The following is a 20,998-nucleotide window of genomic DNA, read 5'->3' on the forward strand; positions in this document are numbered from 1 at the left end:
GCCGTAGTCGGGTCCTCTCCTTGTTCGGGCGGTGCTCGTCGGTCGACGTTGCCGGTCTTCTAGCCATCATCAATCCACTTTTCATTTTCCATGTGTTTTGTCTTGTTTTTCTTCACACCTGGTTTCAATTCCCTCAATTACTTGTTGTGTATTTAACTCTCTGTTCCCCCCCATGTCTTTGTGTGGGATTGTTTATTGTAAGTGCTTGTGCACGTATTGACTGGTGTGCAACGGGTTTTGTACCCATGTCTTGTTATTGTTATGCCGTTGGTTTTACTATTAAACTGCTCCAGCTATTACCTAGGTCTGCTCTCCTGCGTCTGACTTCCCTGCCACCGGTTATGCACCCCTTACAGGTGTTCCTTTTGTCCAAGTGGGAAAGGGCAGTGTGGAGTGCAATAGAGATTGTGACATCTGTGGATCTGTTGGGGCTCTATGCAAATTGGAGTGGCTCCAGGGTGTCTGGGATGATGGTGTTGATGTGAGCCATGACCAGGCTTTAAAAGAATGGAGTAAAGGTGATCTAGAGTTTCACCTCTAGTTGCACAGGTGACATGCTGGCAGAAATCAGTTAAAACGGATTTCAGTTTTCCTGCATTAAAATCCCCGGCCACCAAGAGTGCCGCCTCTGGGTGAGGTATTTCCTATTTAGTTATGGCCCTATACAGCTCATTGAGTGTGGTCTTAGTGCCAGCATCGGTTTGTGGCAGTAAATAGACAGCTAAGAGAATTATAGATGAAAACTCTCTTGATAAATATTATGGTCTACAGATTATCATGAGGTGTTCTAACGCAGGCGGGCAGAACATTGAGACTTCCTTAATATTAGAGATTGCGAACCAGCTGTTGTTAACAAAGATACACACACCACCCCCCTTGAGTTTACCGCTGCCGCTCTGTCCTGCCGATGTAAAACCAGCTAGAATATGATCAATTTACTTGTTCAGCCAAGTTTCCGAGAAGCATAGGACATTACAGTTCTTCAGGTCCCATCTTCAGGTCTCCAGTGATTTTTATATTTGCCAATAGAACAGATGGTTGTGGCTGTTTATTTTCTCCTCCGCGTAGTTTCATCAGGGTACCCGCATGTTGGCCTCTATATCGCCGTCTCTTTCTCTTCCACCTGTTGGGATTAGGGCCTGGTCTGGGGTGAGCAGTATGTCCTGTGCCGCCGACTCGTTGAAATATAAATCTTCATACAAATTGAGGTTAGTGATCGCTGTTCTGATGTCCAGAAACTTTTTAAGGTTATAGGAAACGATGGGCGGAAACATTATGTACAAGAAGTGTTAAGATCAGCGCAAACAAAACACACAAAACAGCAGAATTGGTCAAGATCCCGTAAAACGGCCTCTATACATTCCAGCGCTTTTGAATATCAAAACAATCAACTTCTCATTGAACTACCTTAGATTTGTACATAATGAGTCCGTAACAATTGTTTGATATTGTTGACCTATATTTAGATTATCATAAAAGACTAGAATATGGTTAAAATGTAATTACTCCAATGAGACTTATATAGATTCCCAAAAATATAAACATTTGTTTTGTGACATTTAATTCTAATTTCCCCTTTATTCCGGAATGGAGTAGAGTTACATGAGTTCAGGTCGTCCTTTTTGCAATCTCCTAATAACATTTAAATCACTAAAACAAAGCAGTCTTGTGTGTGTGTGTGTGTGTGTGTGTGTGTGTGTGTTCCATCTGTATGTAAAGTCGCAAATGCCAACTAATTCACTTAACATTCCTGTCTCATGCTGTTTGAAAAATGTGTATTGTGTATCTTTTTATAAGTCTGAGATTGTGCTTTTGGAAGGTGAAGAACATTTAAAAAAAAACACTTTAAACTTTTAAGAGCAAACTAACTTCAAAGTTCTTTGGCTTTAGATATTGTCATGGTAACTGAGAGCCAGTCCTGTTATAAATCTTCCTGGTCATATGAGAACGATTTCTGGATTAAGGGCACACTGGCCAGCCATTACAGCCATAGCAAGGTTATTTTCAATCACAAACAGGTTTTTGTTAAACTGTAGACCACATGCTGTTATTAGCGGCTGTTATGAGGCTCACATGAAACTTCTAAAACGTATATTATACAGCAGGTAAGTATCTTCACCAGACATCTGGGAAGGATACCCATCAACATAAATTTGCTTCCAGTGTGTTTCCACTCAGAGGCTTTTATTGATAAAATGTCACATTTACTTAAGTATAAAAGATTGTCAACATAAATAATTACATCAATAAAATATAATGTTCAGCAGGTACAGTACAAAATACAATGTTTTGTCATGCCCAATAGAAGACAAAAAAACACTTAAATAAAATGTACAATTTGTTATAAAAAATACATACTGAGAATTAAATAATACATCAGGTTTTAATTTATATATGTATATAAAAAGACTATATCTTATACTCTAAAAAGATGTCTGCTCAGCTATAATGTCAGTAAAAAGGTTGGAGGTGCTCCAGTAGTTCTTGGTCCTGGAGTTTGAACATCAGAATGTCAGATTTAAGTGCATAGTTTCAGAACTATAAGAGCGACAGTGGTAACATCATCAGAGACAATCCTCATCACTAGGCCTAGACCCCTCAAACTCAACTCTGGACTTCGAAGCAAGTGCCACTGCATTTATTAATTGTTCCCCTCTAATCAAGGATTGATTTAGACCTGGGACACCAGGTGTGTGCAATTAATTATCAGGTAGAACAGAAAAACAGCAGCCTCCGGACCTCATAGGGTAAGAGTTGAGTACCCTGGCTTAGACTGTCATGGGACGTAGCGGGTGAATGGGATTGGGGATGTAGTCTACTACAGGTCTACCCACTTTGAGTTAGGTTATAGAATTAACTCACAACTCTGCATATTTATAACACAGAGTACAGATGTTGAAACTAAAAAGTGCAATAATTTCATACCCATCCAGTCTAAACTCAGGTGAAGCCTATTTAGTAAATAATCTCTCTGGTTTGAACTGTATCACAACTCATCACTAGAGGGCGCTGTGACACCAAACAAACAGGGATGGATAAAGCGAATGACCTGCCCGAGAAATGCAATTGGAAAAATGTACTTGTAGGTAGTAGTGTAGTAGGGAATGCATCTGAAATGGCACCCTATTCCCTACAAAGGGTGCCATTTGGGATGCAGTTAGGGTGAATTTTGCATGTATTGGCCATTTAGTGTCCAGCACTTTGGGCAGCTCTTCCGTTCTTCTTCTATTCCTCTCTTTTCTCCTCATCTTGCTTTTCCTCTCGATCCTCACCCATTGGTCAATATTCCCGACTTCAGGGTGTGTTGGACTGGGCAGTGCCCTCTCATACATTGTCACAGATCAGGGTGCCCTCTGGGCTTGTGTGTGATGATGTTGGCATGCCACTCTCATTCACACACCAGCAGTGACCGCGGTGCATGCCCCGAGACGACCGACACTGCCACACAGAGATAAAGCCAATTAGAGATGTGCAGTTTTGTATAGGACACAACAACGACACTCAAACACATACACACAAACATTTCTGACCAGGTATCGAGTCCAGCCTGCAACTAAAGATTGAGTTGGTCCACTGAACTCCTACTTCGGCAAGGTTACTCATCATCCAAGCATAGTTTGGCGAACCACCTCTGCTATACATGCATAAACTAGTCTGCTTCTAAACCTACCTGTTTCTTTCTGAAGAAACCACGCTTGTCACAGTTGGGCATATAGATATCGCCACGGTCTGACTGGAAGACCATGGGCTCAAGACCTTTAAGTACAGTGTTCAGCAGCTTACGACACGGAGCCTAGAGAGAGACGGAGAGAGAGTGGGTTTTCATTATTAAAACCCCCGCCCCTATCTCAGGTGCACATTTTATTGTCTTTCAATTCTATCGCTTAACACAATCCTTCACACATTTAGAAGTACAACATGTCCTCATTGTGAAATGTCTTAAGTAAGGGATTTCACCTTCTCCAGGTCTTCAGTGGGTGTCGGGAGTGTGGCTGGAAAAAATACATGACAACAGCTTTAGCATAGTAATGGATTACATTACCACAGTAACTGATTAGTGAAATATCTGATTAATGCAGTGGCAGAGACAAACCAGTAGGTAGAGTCACATATCATGTTCACAGATTGGCATTAATAACAGGTTGTAGAGTAAAATTACCAGCTGCTGGTGAGGTTAACATGACGTAACTGGGATTATTTAAGAGAAGAACATTTCCCACACACAAAACAAATGAATTCCTGGTGGAGTCTGAGCATAGATTTATTTGAAAGAAATCCTAAGTCTTGTGGCTGAGTTTGGAGCACTGCATACTGATCTTGGCTCTGTCTCCAATGTAAACTACTGTCAGTGCCAATTGTGTGCTGCATTACGACCTAGCTGTATTTCTTACTTCTGATGAAGCTACACATTTTCCACTTCCACAGGCCAATACAATCTCACAATCGGGACCTTTCTTATCACAACAAAGTCATCAGAGCAACATGTATTTATTTGTCTAAGATATACAGCGCTGGCGTCATCTCTATACCCTGACAAGGATAAACTCTGGGCCCTTGTTATACAGCCTATAACTAGGTCAAGTGAACTATCTGCAAAAGCTCAATTTAGCATTGATTTTAGTTACAGTTTACAGTACCCCCTCCTCCATCCCACCAGATGTAACTGAGTGGCATCTCCCTCTCTGCTGTAGTAGGTGTCTTACCTTTGGGCTGGGGACTCTCAGAAGGGCTGGGTTCACTGGCATTGCCGCAGACTCCCCTGCCCTGCAGAAGGGCCTGGAGGGGGCTGGGGTCTCCCAGTGGTGGGGCACAGCGGAGTCCTCGGGCACAGCTCAGGGTGTAGACCCCACAGGGCTCCCCCAGGAACAGGACGGTGGTGCTGAGCTCCCCAGACTGTTGCCTCTCGTTGGGGGCTCTAGCCCCCTGTAAGCCCTTACTGGAGGGACTCCTTCCTCTGAGAGGGGGAAGCCGGGAGGCTAGCGTCCACGGGCTGGAGAGGGCAAGCTGGAGGAAGAGCAGGGCCAGAAGGTCAGGGTACAGAAGCATGTTTCCCTCAAGATACACGTGGTCCACCAACAAAAGTTAAGTAATAGTCCAGGAGGTTCCTATTTGTTTCAATGCCAGATAGTGAGTTTCAATGTCAGGTAGGCTGTTGTCTGAGGTTTGTTCTTATTCAGCTCAGTTCCAGTTGTTGGTTGGGAGACGCGAGGCAGAGTGGATAGGAATCCCCTCCAGCTACAACAGAGCGATAATGAAGCAGACAGACACCACGGACAGCGGCTTTTAAAGAGCCAAAAGGTGGAGGGAGAGGGAGGGGGAAGGAAGAGGGAGAGAGGAATATTAGTCTCCCCTCTCATTTCCAGATTGCTGAACACACCCCCACTTCCCCTTGTCTCTGACACACACACCTTTCCTTTACCAGTGCCTGCTGGTGAAATAGGGTTAGCTGTAACCCCATCATGAATGTGTCATTATTGCTGTGTCATATTCAGCATTATTGTTTTTCCACCGGGAATACATTTGATTTATATGTTTTGCAAGTAAGCATTACTGACACATTTAAAATGACAGGCTGGTGATGAGAACATTTGTTTATAGAAAACATATATGTTTGATTAAGTGTCCTCTTCTGTGTATACAAACTGAGAATAACCCTTGTACATACTTCACCTGTGCTTTGATGGTTATTGATGAAGAAGCCTGATAATGAATTTGGACAGGTTCCAACAGCAATCTTGTTAAACCGTTGCATCAGGCACTGGTCTAAATCCTATTCATTTACTGTACTTTACGACTGAACACCTGAGCTGTTTGAAATGTGGGCTACCGTCTTTGGAACTTTGGAATGTACAGTCAAACACCAAAGGAATTCTAATCAAGGCATTAGTCACTCACATCCAAAGTTTAATGACCCCATTAAATGGAATGTTTGCATTTGCAGTTGCCATGGCTTAGCTTAAAATAACAAATAATGAACACAAAAGAGTAGTTTAATGACGTAAAAGTGCACGTTCATACTTTGATCAGAGAGACATTGACGGAGAGGGTGCCGGAGTGCCACTTAACATAGGGGACTTTGGCTGACTAAGCCAAACATGATTCATTCTTCCATGACAGGAAATGCATTCCTCTGTGTGTGTGTGTGTGTGTGTGTGTGTGTGTGTGTGTGTGTGTGTGTGTCATGATAATGGACTAGTGAAGAATTTTGTAGGAAGACCACCTCTTTAAAAATTACTTATTTTAGGAAAAAACACTGCTGTTTAATGCTGAAGCCAATCTGGCAACGAATATGTAAAAGCAAGAAACATTTGCTGTCAGTCCTGTATTCCCAGTTCACGATACGAACTCTGTTCGGTTCAAATGTTTCACAATCAAGATTTATTTTTTATTTTTTTAGCTATGGAAGCCCTCCCTTTCCACACCTAACAATTAGTAACCCACCCCAAAACTCAGGATTCATCCTTCTAAAAAAAGATACGGCTCCGCCCCATAATTAGGCTCCTTTATAGTTTTACAGTCATCTCAAATTCTCTCTTGCGCACTCACACACACGTTTCATTTATATATATATAAGACAAATGTTCACTGTCAAGTGTAGCCAACTCAATTTAGATAATTATGCTCTCTGAAAAATAGCCTATAGCCTAAAATAAACAGCTACAGTAGAGTACTTTATAGATTGCCGGAAACAAATGTTTTCGGTATCATGATGTCATTAGAACGCGCCATTTGCACTCAGCGGAATTTGTTTTGATGGAGCTGGAGAGCGCGTACGGGAAATTTGTAAACAACAAGGAATTTGGCCACAGATGAAAGGCAGTAACTTAACTATAAGGTGTGCAACTTTTAGTCTGTGTGTGTTTTATAAATAAACAAGAAGTTACCGGACGTGTGAGAGGATGTCCTGCGTACGGACAGAACTCTTCCTCACTGTGTGTGTGGTTGAGAAGTACTTGATGTGGATAGCTAGCTAACCTACGGCTACAGTAGCTAACAGTATTTATTTCCCTGCAGGTGTTGGCAGCTGGAGCTAGATAGCTGGCTAGTTCGCTCTAGACTAGTAACATTTGATATGTGTCATAAATTGCTAGCTAACTAGGTATATTGTGTATTAACTAGGTAATACGCCGTACATGACATGTGTTATTATTAGACACCCTCGTACAAGCTACTTCGGGCATTTTATTTTTCAGTTTGATTTCGATCCAACTGAACCAAACAAATGCAAAACCAACATCCTAGTCCATAACTATTCAGCCTGCTATTCATAGGCAGCTGCCACTTCAAAAACGTATATGAGAGTAGGGTAGAGGATCAACACCTCAAGGTTCCTGTTTCTGTCCTCAGGTAAGCGATGGACGACATCAACCTCCATTACCGTTTTCTGAACTGGAGACGGAGGATCCGGGAGATTCGCGAGGTGGGGGCTGTACGGTACCGTGAGAGGTTCAAGAGGATGCTGAGAGACGGAGACGTGTTAAGGTGGGGATGAAAACTGTCAAGTGTAGGATGATGAATGAGGGATTGCATTTAATTCCTTTATTTTCCAGAAGGAATATCAGTTGTGGTAAGTCAGATAAGATCAAGATACATAGTGTATAAACATATAAACAACAACATTCATACATAAAAATATATAATGACACTAGCCAAAACAGGGTTCCTCTATCCTGGTTCTGGGCAGGGAATGTAAAGAGAAGGAACAGTCAGAGCCTGGTTTCCCAACAATGGCAGAAGATGTAAAATGTGTTTCCAAAAACACAAAGCAGAGAGAACGGTGGCTAAGTGCGTTGTTGGAGCATGTGTTGATGCTGATAGTATGGAAAGAAAGGGAGCGCTGCTCTCGGATCAGCTTTATCCATTCAAATCTTACCTTAACATTCACAGTACTGAAAACGGATCAGCTCCTATTACAACTTACAGCTGCAAATATTGAGGCGGCTTATTCTAATGCTTACCCAATAAAAATTCACAAAATCACCTATTTGGCACATCATTGCACACATGTTAGGCCAGTGATTCCCAACCAGAGGTACTAGGACCCCTGGGGGTACATGAGAAGACTCATGACACTATAGGCTTACTGGTAAAATGCACATGAGAGGCTACTCTGGGCAGAGCGAAATTCAGTTCGTAGTACAGCATATATATTGAGACAAATATATATATATATATATATCGAGAGAGAGAGAGACAAATTACAGACAGTATCCTACAAGTAGCAAAATATAACTCAATTGATTGAACATGAAACGTATTTCATTATGATTGAAATAGGCCTATATCCTACTGTTTATTTTAATGCAGTCATCTTGGTTTCCATTTGAAGCATTTTATACGTCCCTTGTTTGTATCATTTGCAAAGACATTGGCAGCTTTTTATTTATGGTCAACTTTGTTCTGAAGTTATCAGCGGTCAAAGAGAGATTGATACACCATGTGATTCTATGTTTAGCGGAGATCTTCTGTGTCTAAAGTGCCGCGGGAAGGCAAAAAAGCATTTAACGACGCACTTAGCTGTTCTACGAGTGGTCTGAGGCAGGTGTTAGATTAAGAGTGTTTTCAAGTGCAAGGTTAATAACGATGGTTTTGGGAATAAGCTCAGAGATTTAACAATGCTCTTACGGAGGTTCTAACGATTAACTTATCCTGAAGATGCTTTTTGGAAACCGGGCCCAGATCAGTCAGTCAGACACAATTTACCCACAATGAATTACGGCCCTAATATTCTCAAACACAGCCACCCTGTGGCCCTGTCCACAGAACCAAGGAATGTAAAGAGAAAGAACAGTCAGATGCGTCATAATATCTCTATCCTTGGTTCTGGGGACCCAGGCATGGTGGCCTTGTTCGAGAACATCAAATCTGTGATGCAATGTGGGTAAATTGTGACTGATGGTCTGATCTGCAAATAATAATAGGTAGTTATTATTCAAGGTGAATTGTAGATCAGGCAGTCGGTGACTGCAAGGCAGTCGAAGCCAAACAAGCCCACTGTGAGTGAAGTCTTTTGTTGCAGCCAAGTAGTAACACCGGATTCAAGTCCTTGATGAGCTGACTCAGGTGTGTTAGTTTGTACTGGGTCCTAGGCCCGTATCCACAAAGCATCTCATTAAACGTCCTAGGAATCCTGTTAAAACCTATTTTAAGACTTAAAAAACTCCCAGCTCAGAGTAGGTTGATGTTAAGACACTGCTCAGACATACTCTTAGCTAGGAGTAAAATCAACTCATAAAAGTTTATCTCAGCTGGTAATCACAATCACGGCAGTTTGAGGTACCGCAAAGGAAAGATAGTGATGACACTTATTGACATTGTTGCAAATTATGGGGAATAACCATTTGCGATGAGCCATCGCCAGCTGTGAATGGGACTGTACATCAAATGTTGAAATGGTAAAACGTTTGATATAATTTTCGCCTGACACGATCACTTTGCCTTGGCCTACTCTTAATTATTGCCTAATATATATGGCATATATATATATTTTAACAAATTTTAATGGTTGTTAAAAGCAGAATTTTAACAATATTATCGTTAAATCAACACATTCGCAATCCCGTTTAACAACTCTAAATTGCTTTTGCAAAGTAGGCATCAAGTCACTTGCCGATAATGTTGCATACAACATTGTATACTTTTGAAAGGTCTATCATTTTCATCGAACACAATCAAAGTTAACATAAGCCCTAGTAGCCAGCAGATCCAACACCTTACACTTGCTTACAGCTGCACTACACATTTCTCATCCTTATACATTTCTCATCACAGGTTTGAGGTACGTTTTCCAAGCCACATCTTGCGCCGGCTCTGCAGTTTCTTAAAACATTTTCTGGGGTAACTGTAACCAAGCATAAGCTGTCAGATCAGCTAAAGCCCTAGATGCTTTCAATTGGCAAATTTATATGCATGCACAATAGGTTCTATGCGAGCTATTTATATGCTTCCCATTCTTAAGTTTGGTTTTTGAGTCTTTTACTTTCGGTTTTGTACACCAGCTTCAAACAGCTGAAACAACAATATTTTTGCTTATGGAAAATATATTTCAGAGTGGTTTAGATGGTATAATGGTATACTATCTTATTTTGTCACATAAACTGAAATTAGGCAAACTATTAGATTATTAGCAACCAGGAAATGTCAGAGAGATTTTTGCATAGTGCAACTTTAACAACTGCAATTGCATGTGGTGCAGGAACCACTGACTCACTGCATTTTTCTATTATCAAGACACCTGCTGGTAATTCTTAACTGGTTAGGACAGCTCATGAGGTCTCCTAAATATATTTTGACTAGGAGGGACTAAAGAGGCTTCATGCATAGTTTTCAATTTTTACCCATAATAGTAGGAGTAAAATGTATATTCTCAGCACTTATGACTCATTTTCCACTTGCTTTGTGGATACGGCCCCTAGATTGATTGCTTTTAGACTCATACTTTATTTCACACTGTCCTCCTCTCCTCTCACTGTCTTGGATGACCAGTACCATCCACAAGTTAAAGAACAACTGTATGCTGTGTAGCATACACTTGAATGTTCGTTGCATACTTTCAAATACTTTTGCAAATACAATACGATTAATATAAAGTTATTTCTGAAATTCTTTTACAGTTACCAAGGGAACTCAGATGAGGTTGGCTGCTACGTGGCTCCAAGGCCGTTATCCAAAGGAAACTGCTACTTTGAGGTAGGCTCCAATACAGATTTAGTTAGGTATCCCTGACTCAGGCATTGGTGGTCTTGTAGTTCATTTTGGTCCATTTATTTAACATTACCAAGCTATTAATCAAATTTGACAGACATATTACACAAGTTGTCAAGTCAAGATGTCTCTTGCCTCTATTGTGTTCCCACACTGTTGTACCCTGTTGTTCCCACACTGTTGCCTACTGTAGTATAGGCTAGTCTTTTGACAGGTCAAGAGTCCCGTTCAAGTCAAGAGCATCGTAATTCTGAGCCCATCGCCAGTCGCACCCTGTAGATTAACTGCTGTCTGCCCTCAGAGAACTGCACAGCTGCTAAATTTAGCTGACACATTTAAGTAAAAATAGTTTTCAGACCAACCCAAACTGTTATTTTTGGACCCTTCTTTTTTTTTAAACAAATGATCTGACAAATGGATCAAACATGGTCGTTTTTCCAGCGTAAAAGTATGCAGTGTGTAACATAACTCCCCAGTTATTCACCAGTACCTTTTTTAATAGGAGTCCCTCCAGACTAAATCATAAAGACAGCAGACTCGTAAAAAAGCATCCTGGGTTTTGGTAAAGCTCAGGAAAGGAGGACTTGGCTGTACATTCTGGGATAGGGAGAGGTCTGGTTCTGGTGTTTAGTGTTGGCTTCCTGAGCCTACTGTATGCTATGCCAGGACAGTGAGTGGGTAAGTAGAGTGATTCCTGAAGGAGTCCTGCTGGTGTCCATAGTGAGTCCCAATTGGCACCCTATTCCCTTTATAATGCACTACTTTTGACCAGTGCCCATAATAGTCCACTATATAGGGGAATAGCGTGCCATTTGGGATGCACACTATGGCATTGGAGGATTGACTGGGCAGACATAATGAGTGTCTGACTGAACGCCCGCGCCTGCTTTAACTTTCATGGAAGGGAAATCATATCCCGCTTTTCATTAACGGACACACCTTAGAGTGAATAAAACACAGCCTTGTTTATGGAAACAGAAGACTGAAGCCATGTCATTATTTTTCTTATTGTCTTATCTACTTTTTGACACATGCACTGAAATATTCCCGTTTTCAGGACGATCATTGCCAAAACACAGATTTTATTAATCAATCATGTAACTGCAAGTTACATGGTTATTATATGAACATGTTTGGTTTTTGAGGCTTAGACCATTTAGCAATGGGCAAGGGGTGCTTTCCCAACCACCTATCAGTCAGTTGTCACCTCAGTCTATCACCAGCACACCTGTGTCCATCTCAGTTGAAGTGTCTTTATGTCCCAAATGGCACCCTTTTCCTTTTAGAGTGCACTACTTTTGACTAGGGCCCATAGGTGCCATTTGTGACACAGCCCACACCAGTCTGACTGAGGATTAGGAAGGTCTGAAAGGGATTAAGAATGTGATACAGAGAAACAGACTGCTGCATATTCCAGGGACCATGCTAGTGAGGTCATGGGGAAGAACTTAATAGTTTCCCCTTTTCAGCGCTCTGGATCTGTCAGTGTTCTGATTGCACTCCTTCTACTCAAGCGGCCCTCAGGTATGATGTCATAATGAATTGCTTTCGGTAGGAAAGTGTGTAGTTGCAGGTGCTCGTGAACAGCTGTCTGACTGCCACCCCACAGGGAAATATGAATGAGGACTTTTGAGCATGTTAGGACCTCTTGCTCATGCTATTGTTTTTAAGTGAAGTGGTCTGTGATGTTTTCAGGTGACCATCGTTGACACAGGGGTGAGGGGGATGATTGCTGTTGGCCTGGTGCCTCAGTACTACAAGCTGGATCATCAGCCTGGCTGGCTCCCGCACTCAGTGGCCTACCACGCTGATGATGGCAAGTAAGTTAATTGAATTTAACTTTAATTGATGTTCGACAAATCAGAGTCGCGACGCATGTGGCAAGAACAAGAGACTATCACAGACTACAAAGGCAAATCCAGCTGTGTGGTGCCCATCGAAGCCTCCCTACCAGACAAGCTTAACATATTCTACCCTCGATTCGGAAGACTCGCTGCTCCGGATGACCAAGTGCTTTCGCTCTCAGAGGCTGATGTGAGGAAAACTCCCAAAAGAGTGAATACTCACAAAGCTGCCGGCCCAGATGGCATCCCTGGCCGCATCCTCAGAGTGTGTGCTGGACACCACCCTCTGCAACTGGATCCTGGACTTCCTCACAGGCAGACCAAAGGCTGTGAGGATTGGCAACAACACCTCCTCTACAATGACTCTTAACAGAGGGGCCCCCCAGGGGTGTGTCCTCAGGCCTCTGTTATACCTGTTCACCCACAACTGTGTGGTTTTGCACGACTCCAACTCCATCATCAAGTTTGCTGACAACACTACGGTTGTAGCCCTGATAACCAACAATGACGAGTCAGCCTATAGGGAGGAGGTAAGTGAACTGGCATTGTGGTGCCAGGACAACAACCTCTCCCTCAATTGCAGCAAAACAAAGGAGCTGATTGTTGACTTCAGGAAGCAGAGGAGAGAACATGCTCCAATCCACATCAACGGGACTGCAGTAGAGAGAGTTAAGAGGGAGTAGAGAGAGTTAACAGTTAAGTTCAACGGCATCCACATCACCGAGGACTTGTCATGGACCAACAACACCACCAGTCTTGTCAAGAGGGTGGAACAGCACCTCTACTTCCTAAGGTGGCTGAAGAAATTCGGAATGTCACCCCGGGTCTTCTCCAAATACTAACGCTGCAGCATCGAGAGCGTCCTGACCGGTTGCATCACGGCCTTGTATGGGAATTGCATCGTCCACGACTGCAAGACCCAGTACATCACTGGGGCCGTGCTCCCACCCACCGTGCTCCTGGGCTCCCAAGTGGCGCAGTGGTCTAAGACACTGCATCTCAGTGCAAGAGGCGTCACTGCAGTACCTGGTTCAAATCCAGGCTGCATCACATCTGACCGTGATTGGGCGTCCCATAGGGCGGCGCACAATTGGCTCAGCGTCGTCCTGGTTAATAAGAATTTGTTCTTAACTGACTTGCCTAGTTAAATAAATAAAATAATCCAGGACATCTACCTGAAACGGTGCCTGAGGAAGACCCGCAGCATCATCAAGGACCCCCCGCCACGAGCTGTTTTCACCCTTACCGTTGGGCAGATGGTATCAGAGCATGAGGTCTGATATCAACAGGCTCAGAGACAGTTTTTATCTACAAGCCATCAGACTGCTGAACACTTGAACTGGACTGACCACCGGCTCTGCTTCTCCGCACCTTAGCAAACATGCACTCACGCACACACCCCCACACACACACACACAACGCATCACAACTGCAGCTACCAGACTCTTATTATGAGTGGTAAATACTGCACAATATAAACACATTTCCCCCAAATCCCCTTCCCCAAAACACGTGTAAATATTGGACTATAAATTGTACCTTCCTGTATTATACTAACATGTTTATTCTATTCTACTGAGCCATTTACTTTATGTATTCCTATCTTTTATTATTGTCCCCCATGATGAAATTCGGGAAGGGACTGTGGATCTGTCTTCGTCCGTCCGTTCATTTGTCCGTTAGTCACACACGATATTTCAGACAGCACTGGGCCGAGTTAGATGAAACCTTGGGGGAATGATGCGTCTTGCAAAGTTTTACTGATTGGTCCAAGCCGGGAGCTAAAGTAATTAACTGAAATGTGTTAGTTACACGCGATATCTCAATTGGCCCAAGTGTGGGTTCTGCATAATTTATGGGGGACAAAATGTTTACTGTTGCCTTGTTTCTTATTTTTATTGCATTGTCGAGAAGGAACCTGCAAGTAAGGAAGTCGTTGGACGGTGTATACCATGTGTATCCCGTACATACTCTAAAATCTCCTATTTTTAAAAGTTTTGAATGAAGGTCTACCTCAACATTCTAGCATCAGTTTGCTTTAGAATGCATAGAGATCATTTCAATGGTATGTTCTAGAAGGGAATAGAGAAATAGGCCTAATGTTACTCAACAGATTTATTTTGAACGCTCCACAGCACCACTTTACGAACATTCAACCTAAGTTGAGAAACACTGCTTGGTAGAGCTGGGCGGCAATATAGACAAAAATCCATATCGCGATAAATTGCTTGAACTGATGCGATAACGATAAATAGAACAATACGTTTATAACATTAATGTGCATCACTTTTTTTATCCTTTAAACTACTAATTCTATTAGTTATGGTTATAACCTCTTACATCTAGACGTTCCGCTAGCGGAACACCTGCTCCAATATCCAATGATAGGCGTGGCGCGAATTACAAATTCCTCAAAAATACAAAAACTTCCATTTTTCAAACATATGACTATTTTACAGCATTTTAAAGACAAGACTCTCCTTTATCTAACCACACTGTCCGATTTCAAAAAGGCTTTACAGCGAAAGCAAAACATTAGATTATGTCAGCAGAGTACCCAGCCAGAAATAATCAGACACCCATTTTTCAAGCTAGCATATAATGTCACAAAAAACAAAACCACAGCTAAATGCAGCACTAACCTTTGATGATCTTCATCAGATGACACACCTAGGACATTATGTTATACAATACATGCATGTTTTGTTCAATCAAGTTCATATTTATATCAAAAACCAGCTTTTTACATTAGCATGTGACGTTCAGAACTAGCATACCCCCCGCAAACCTCCGGTGAATTTACTAAATTACTCACGATAAACGTTCACAAAAAACATAACAATTATTTTAAGAATTATAGATACAGAACTCCTTTGTGCAATCGAGGTGTCTGATTTTAAAATAGCTTTTCGGTGAAAGCACATTTTGCTATATTCTGAGTAGATAGCCCAGCCATCACGGCTAGCTATTTAGACACCCACCAAGTTTAGCCCTGACCAAACTCCGATTTACTATTAGAAAAGTTTGATTACCTTTGGTGTTCTTCGTCAGAATGCACTCCCAGGACTGCTACTTCAATAACAAATGTTGGTTTGGTTCAAAATAATCCATTGTTATATCCAAATAGCGGCGTTTTGTTCGTGCGTTCAAGACACTATCCGAAGTGTAAATAAGGGTCACGAGCACGACGCATTTCGTGACAAAAAAATTCTAAATATTCCATTACCGTACTTCGAAGCATGTCAACCGCTGTTTAAAATACATTTTTATGCCATTTTTCTCGTAAAAAAGCGATAATATTCCGACCGGGAAAGCGTGTATACGTACAAAGAGAGAGAAAATAAAAGCATGGGATCCCCTCGTGCACGAGCCTGAGTTTCATAGTACTGTGACCGGCCACTATCCAAACGCGCTACTTTTTTTCAGCCATTGCCTGCAAAGCCACGATTCAGCTTTTTGCCGCCTTCTGAGAGCCCATGGGAGCCGTAGGAAGTGTCACGTAACAGCAGAGATCCCCTGTAATGGATAGAGATAATCAAGAAGGCCAAGAAATTGTCAGACAGGGCACTTCCTGTAAGGAATCTTCTCAGGTTTTGGCCTGCCAAATGAGTTCTGTTATACTCACAGACACCATTCAAACAGTTTTAGAAACTTTGGAGTGTTTTCTATCCAAAGCTAATAATTATATGCATATTCTAGTTTCTGGGCAGGACTAATAATCAGATTAAATCGGGTACGTTTTTTATCCGGCCGTGAAAATACTGCCCCCTAGCCATAACAGGATAACTATCAATTGTCCCATTAACAATCACACATATTAGCTAACTTATTTCATTTCAAACTTCACATTTCTCTAGTATAGGCTACTTATGGTGATGACAATATCAGCAAAAAGCCTGCGATAAGTGATTGGTATGGTCGGTGTCGATCATTTTTGGTTTATCGTCTCAGTTCTACTACTTTGTCTACTGTTGTGATGCTTAGGGTCATGTATAAAATGCCAGTTGGCAATTATTTTGGCTACCATGGCTAGAAGAAGAGATCTCAGTGACATTGAAAGGTGGGTTCAAAGGAGCATAGGAGGTTTAAAGTGTGTGTGTGTGTTTCTGTCTGTCACCAGATCTCAACCCAATTGAACACTAATGGGAGATTCTGGAATGGCGCCTGAGACAGCATTTCCCACTACCATCAACAAAACACAAAATTATGGAATTTCTTGTGGAAGAATGGTGTCAAGTCCCTCCAGTAGAGCATCAGATACTTGTTGAATTCATGCCAAGGCACATTGAAGCTGTTCTGGCGTCTCGTGGTGGGCCAACCCCCTAGACAATTTATGTTGGTGTTTCCTTTTGTAGCCTGCCAGCTGTTGCTCAGCCAGCACGCTCACATCTCACCTCTCTGCCATTCAACAGGCTGTACAATGGGAACACTGTTGGACAGCAATTTGGGCCCAAATGTAACCGTGGCGATCGTATCGGCTGTGGGATCTACCTAGAGTCGTTGGAGGATGGACGAACAACAGTCCTCTTCACCAAGAACGGAAAAGAAGTAAGCTAAGCTCTTAGTCTTATTCTCTTTCACACACCTGTAGGCCTACAACATACAATCAAGATCTTGCTGTAATTGGAGAAAGATTACCCTACCTTCGTCTGGTATTTATATTTTCTATGATATGTAACACCTCCATATGCCATGAATGCAGATTGGGCCACAGAGATTGAGTCTTAATTTCATAGTCTTACTCGTGAGACCACGTGTGCAGTCAGGATCAAGGCTTTGGTCTGAGACTGGGTCTAGTACTCAATGGTCCTGGACTGGTCCAGACTCCATCTATCTGTCACCCATCGGACATAGTAACATTGTGTTTGCGTCCAGGTGGGCACGGTCGTGGTCCCAGGGTCTCCAGAGGCACTCTACCCGGCCGTGGGGATGCACTCCTTGGGGGAGGAGGTGCAGCTGGATCTGCAGGCTGAGTGGGGGATGGAGGAGGACGGACTAATGATGGTTGACAGCCACGAGGACGAGTGGGGGCGTCTCCATGACGTCAGGGTCACCGGGACGGTAAGGACCTGGTCTTGCCTGTTGTCTTCTAGGCTACATACTGAATTAATGTTATTCACATGATCTTCTTGTAGTGATTGTTACACCTCATCTTCTCAACATACATATTATGTAAATTGTGTATGACTATGAATAAACAACCTTTGTATGACGAAAGAGAGGGTATGATTACGTTCCAATGTCCATACTAGCATACCACTTAGAATTAGTGTTGTCACGATACCAGAATATTTACTGGTAACAAGGTTTAGTATCACGATACTCGCTACCATCACGGTACCCGATATCATAACGATATCACTTCAAAATGGCACTTGATCCAGACGGATCTTTTGAGTTCAATATCATGACATTTGAAATGTTTGATGTCCATTTTTCAGAGACAGCCATGTATGCATTAATGAATCAATTATACAATCATGCAATCAATTTGACTTTGCTTTTAGCAATCTAACTACAGTGCCTTCAGAAAGTTTTCACACAACCTTTTTCCACATCTGTGAACGACCATCTTGATTCAGTCCTATGTACAGTGGGGGAAAAAAGTATTTGATCCCCTGCTGATTTTGTATGTTTGCCCACTGACAAAGAAAGGATCAGTCTATAATTTTAATGGTAGGTTTATTTGAACAGTGAGAGACAGAATAACAACAAAAATATCCAGAAAAATGCATGTCAAAAATGTTATAAATTGATTTGCATTTTAATGAGGGAAATAAGTATTTGACCCCCTCTCAATCAGAAAGATTTCTGGCTCCCAGGTGTCTTTTATACAGGTAACGAGCTGAGATTAGGAGCACACTCTTAAAGGGAGTGCTCCTAACCGCAGCTTGTTACCTGTAAAAAAGACACCTGTCCACAGAAGCAATCAATCAATCAGATTCCAAACTCTCCACCATGGCCAAGACCAAAGAGCTCTCCAAGGATGTCAGGGACAAGATTGTAGACCTACACAAGGCTGGAATGGGCTACAAGACCATCGCCAAGCAGCTTGGTGAGAAGGTGACAACATTTGGTGCGATTATTCGCAAATGGAAGAAACACAAAAGAACTGTCAATATCCCTCGGCCTGGGGCTCCATGCAAGATCTCACCTCGTGGAGTTGCAATGATCATGAGAACGGTGAGGAATCAGCCCAGAACTACACGGGAGGATCTTGTCAATGATCTCAAGGCAGCTGGGACCATAGTCACCAAGAAAACAATTGGTAACACACTACGCTGTGAAGGACTGAAATCCTGCAGCGCCCGCAAGGTCCCCCTGCTCAAGAATACATATACAGGCCCGTCTGAAGTCTGCCAATGAGCATCTGAATGGTCAGATGAGACCAAAATGGAGCTCTTTGACATCAACTCAACTCGCCGTGTTTGGAGGAGGAGGAATGCTGTCTATGACCCCAAGAACACCATCTCCACCGTCAAACATGGAGGTGGAAACATTATGCTTTGGGGGTGTTTTTCTGCTAAGGGGACAGGACAACTTCACCGCATCAAAGGGACGATGGACGGGGCCATGTACTGTCAAATCTTGGGTGAGAACCTCCTTCCCTCAGCCAGGGCATTGAAAATGGGTCGTGGATGGGTATTCCAGCATGACAATGACCCAAAACACACGACCAAGGCAACAAAGGAGTGGCTCAAGAAGAAGCACATTCAGGTCCTGGAGTGGCCTAGCCAGTCTCCAGACCTTAATCCCATAGAAAATCTGTGGAGGGAGCTGAAGGTTCGAGTTGCCAAACGTCAGCCTCGAAACCTTAATGACTTGGAGAAGATCCGCAAAGAGGAGTGGGACAAAATCCCTCCTGAGATGTGTGCAAACCTGGTGGCCAACTACAAGAAACGTCTGACCTCTGTGATTGCCAACAAGGGTTTTTCCACCATGTTTTGTGGTGGGGTCAAAGTCATGTTTTGCAGAGGGGTCAAATACTTATTTCCCTCATTAAAATGCAAATCATTTTATAACATTTTTGACATGCGTTTTTCTGGATTTTTTGTTGTTATTCTGTCTCTCACTGTTCAAATAAACCTACTATTAAAATTATAGACTGATCCTTTCTTTGTCAGTGGGAAAACGTACAAAATCAGCAGGGGATCAAATACTTTTTTCCCCCACTGTAGCAACATTTTCAATGGTGTTTTTGACATTGGATAAAAGTAGAGACTCAGAGCTAGAAAATGGTATATCATACACTGCAGTTGAGGAACATCGGGAAAGTAATTCTGCTTTGAAATTTGCTAATCTTGTAACCCCACTTTTGAGAAAATGGCTCTTGAATGTTTTGGTACACCTACTGGAGAGCTCTTCTTCTACACCCATTCAGCATCGTTCACACCCTCTTAAGCCCCACCCATCTTTTTAACGATTCATATGTGAGGCAATGCGCTAAACGGAGTAAGGCACTGTAGTAAACAACCAAAGGTTTCAAGACTAAAAGTGGTGAAAGCAGAAGCAAAAATACACGTTATCTAGTCCTTGGCCTATATCCTAATCTGACTTTGGTGCAGGTCATGTTGTTCTTCACATTACCGCCTCTGGTAAACACACACTATATGAAATAAAATCAAAGTTTATTTGTCAGATGCAGGATACAGAAGATGTAAATGGTACAGTGAAGTGGTTACTTGCATAGTAGCAATATCACAAATAGAAAGTGTCCAGATAAATATTGTATAAATATTTTATAAATATTAGTTGTCTAAATTGATGGGTCATAAGAAATGCTATAACCACCTCCCAGCCACATCTAGCTAAGTGGATTGGTCACCATGTACACATGTACACATGTTCATGAAATACAATAGATGACTGTAATCACCCCCAGACACACTAACTTGGTGGGTTATGTAATCATCTGTGGAAGAGTCTTTTAATTAGACCTGTAGATAGCTAGCTAGCTAGCAAAACAATGAACCTAATGGTGCTTTCAAGACAACTGGGAACTTGGAAAAATACAAGGTCAAATCATGAAGATAGTGGTCTTTGGGTCGGAAAGTCGGGGCTCCCAAATTGGAATTCCGAGTTGTTTCACCGTTCAAAATTATTTTTCAGTTGGAGCTAGTTTTTTTTTCTCCAGTTTCCAGTTGTCTTAAACGCACTGAAGTTGGAAGTCAGTTCCCAGTTCCCAGTTGTTTTGAATGTCGCAATAATCCCAAGCCATACCACTAGCAATACAAACTGACTGTCATAGCTGGCCATCATGCATGAATCTGCAGGTAGCTAAAGCTAACCAACTAAGTTCAATGTTAGCTAGCTAACATTAGGCAATAACTAACAATGATTTCTGAGATACAAATAATATTACTACACAGAACATACACATAAAGCTAACTAGCGAGCCAACCAGCTAACGTTAGCTAGCAAGCTAACAGTACGCTTTAACTTACAATGAA

At 42.2% G+C, this 20,998-nt stretch overlaps 2 protein-coding genes across 2 annotated transcripts in view; one reads left to right on the top strand and one right to left on the bottom strand.

Annotated features, from left to right (window-relative positions):
• Positions 1-3,324: 3,324 nt before the first annotated feature.
• igfbp-6a2 (insulin-like growth factor binding protein 6 paralog A2) lies at positions 3,325-5,046 on the bottom strand. Its single transcript, NM_001279145.1, is given in 4 exon segments — positions 3,325-3,438; positions 3,671-3,793; positions 3,958-3,992; positions 4,704-5,046. Coding segments are annotated over 4 exon segments (615 nt in total).
• Positions 5,047-6,529: 1,483 nt separating this feature from the next.
• LOC106565452 (SPRY domain-containing protein 3) overlaps positions 6,530-20,998 on the top strand; it is a 55,518-nt gene continuing 41,049 nt past the window's right edge. The window contains exons 1-6 of the mRNA XM_014132603.3: positions 6,530-6,835; positions 7,348-7,482; positions 10,614-10,689; positions 12,400-12,524; positions 16,961-17,096; positions 17,424-17,609. Coding sequence (XP_013988078.1) covers positions 7,355-7,482; positions 10,614-10,689; positions 12,400-12,524; positions 16,961-17,096; positions 17,424-17,609 — 651 coding nt within the window. The 5' untranslated portion in view covers positions 6,530-6,835; positions 7,348-7,354. The remainder of the gene's footprint in view (positions 6,836-7,347; positions 7,483-10,613; positions 10,690-12,399; positions 12,525-16,960; positions 17,097-17,423; positions 17,610-20,998) is intronic.

Source organism: Salmo salar, chromosome 12, assembly GCF_965601325.2.
Source record: "Salmo salar chromosome 12, fSalSal1, whole genome shotgun sequence".
NCBI lineage: Eukaryota > Metazoa > Chordata > Actinopteri > Salmoniformes > Salmonidae > Salmo > Salmo salar.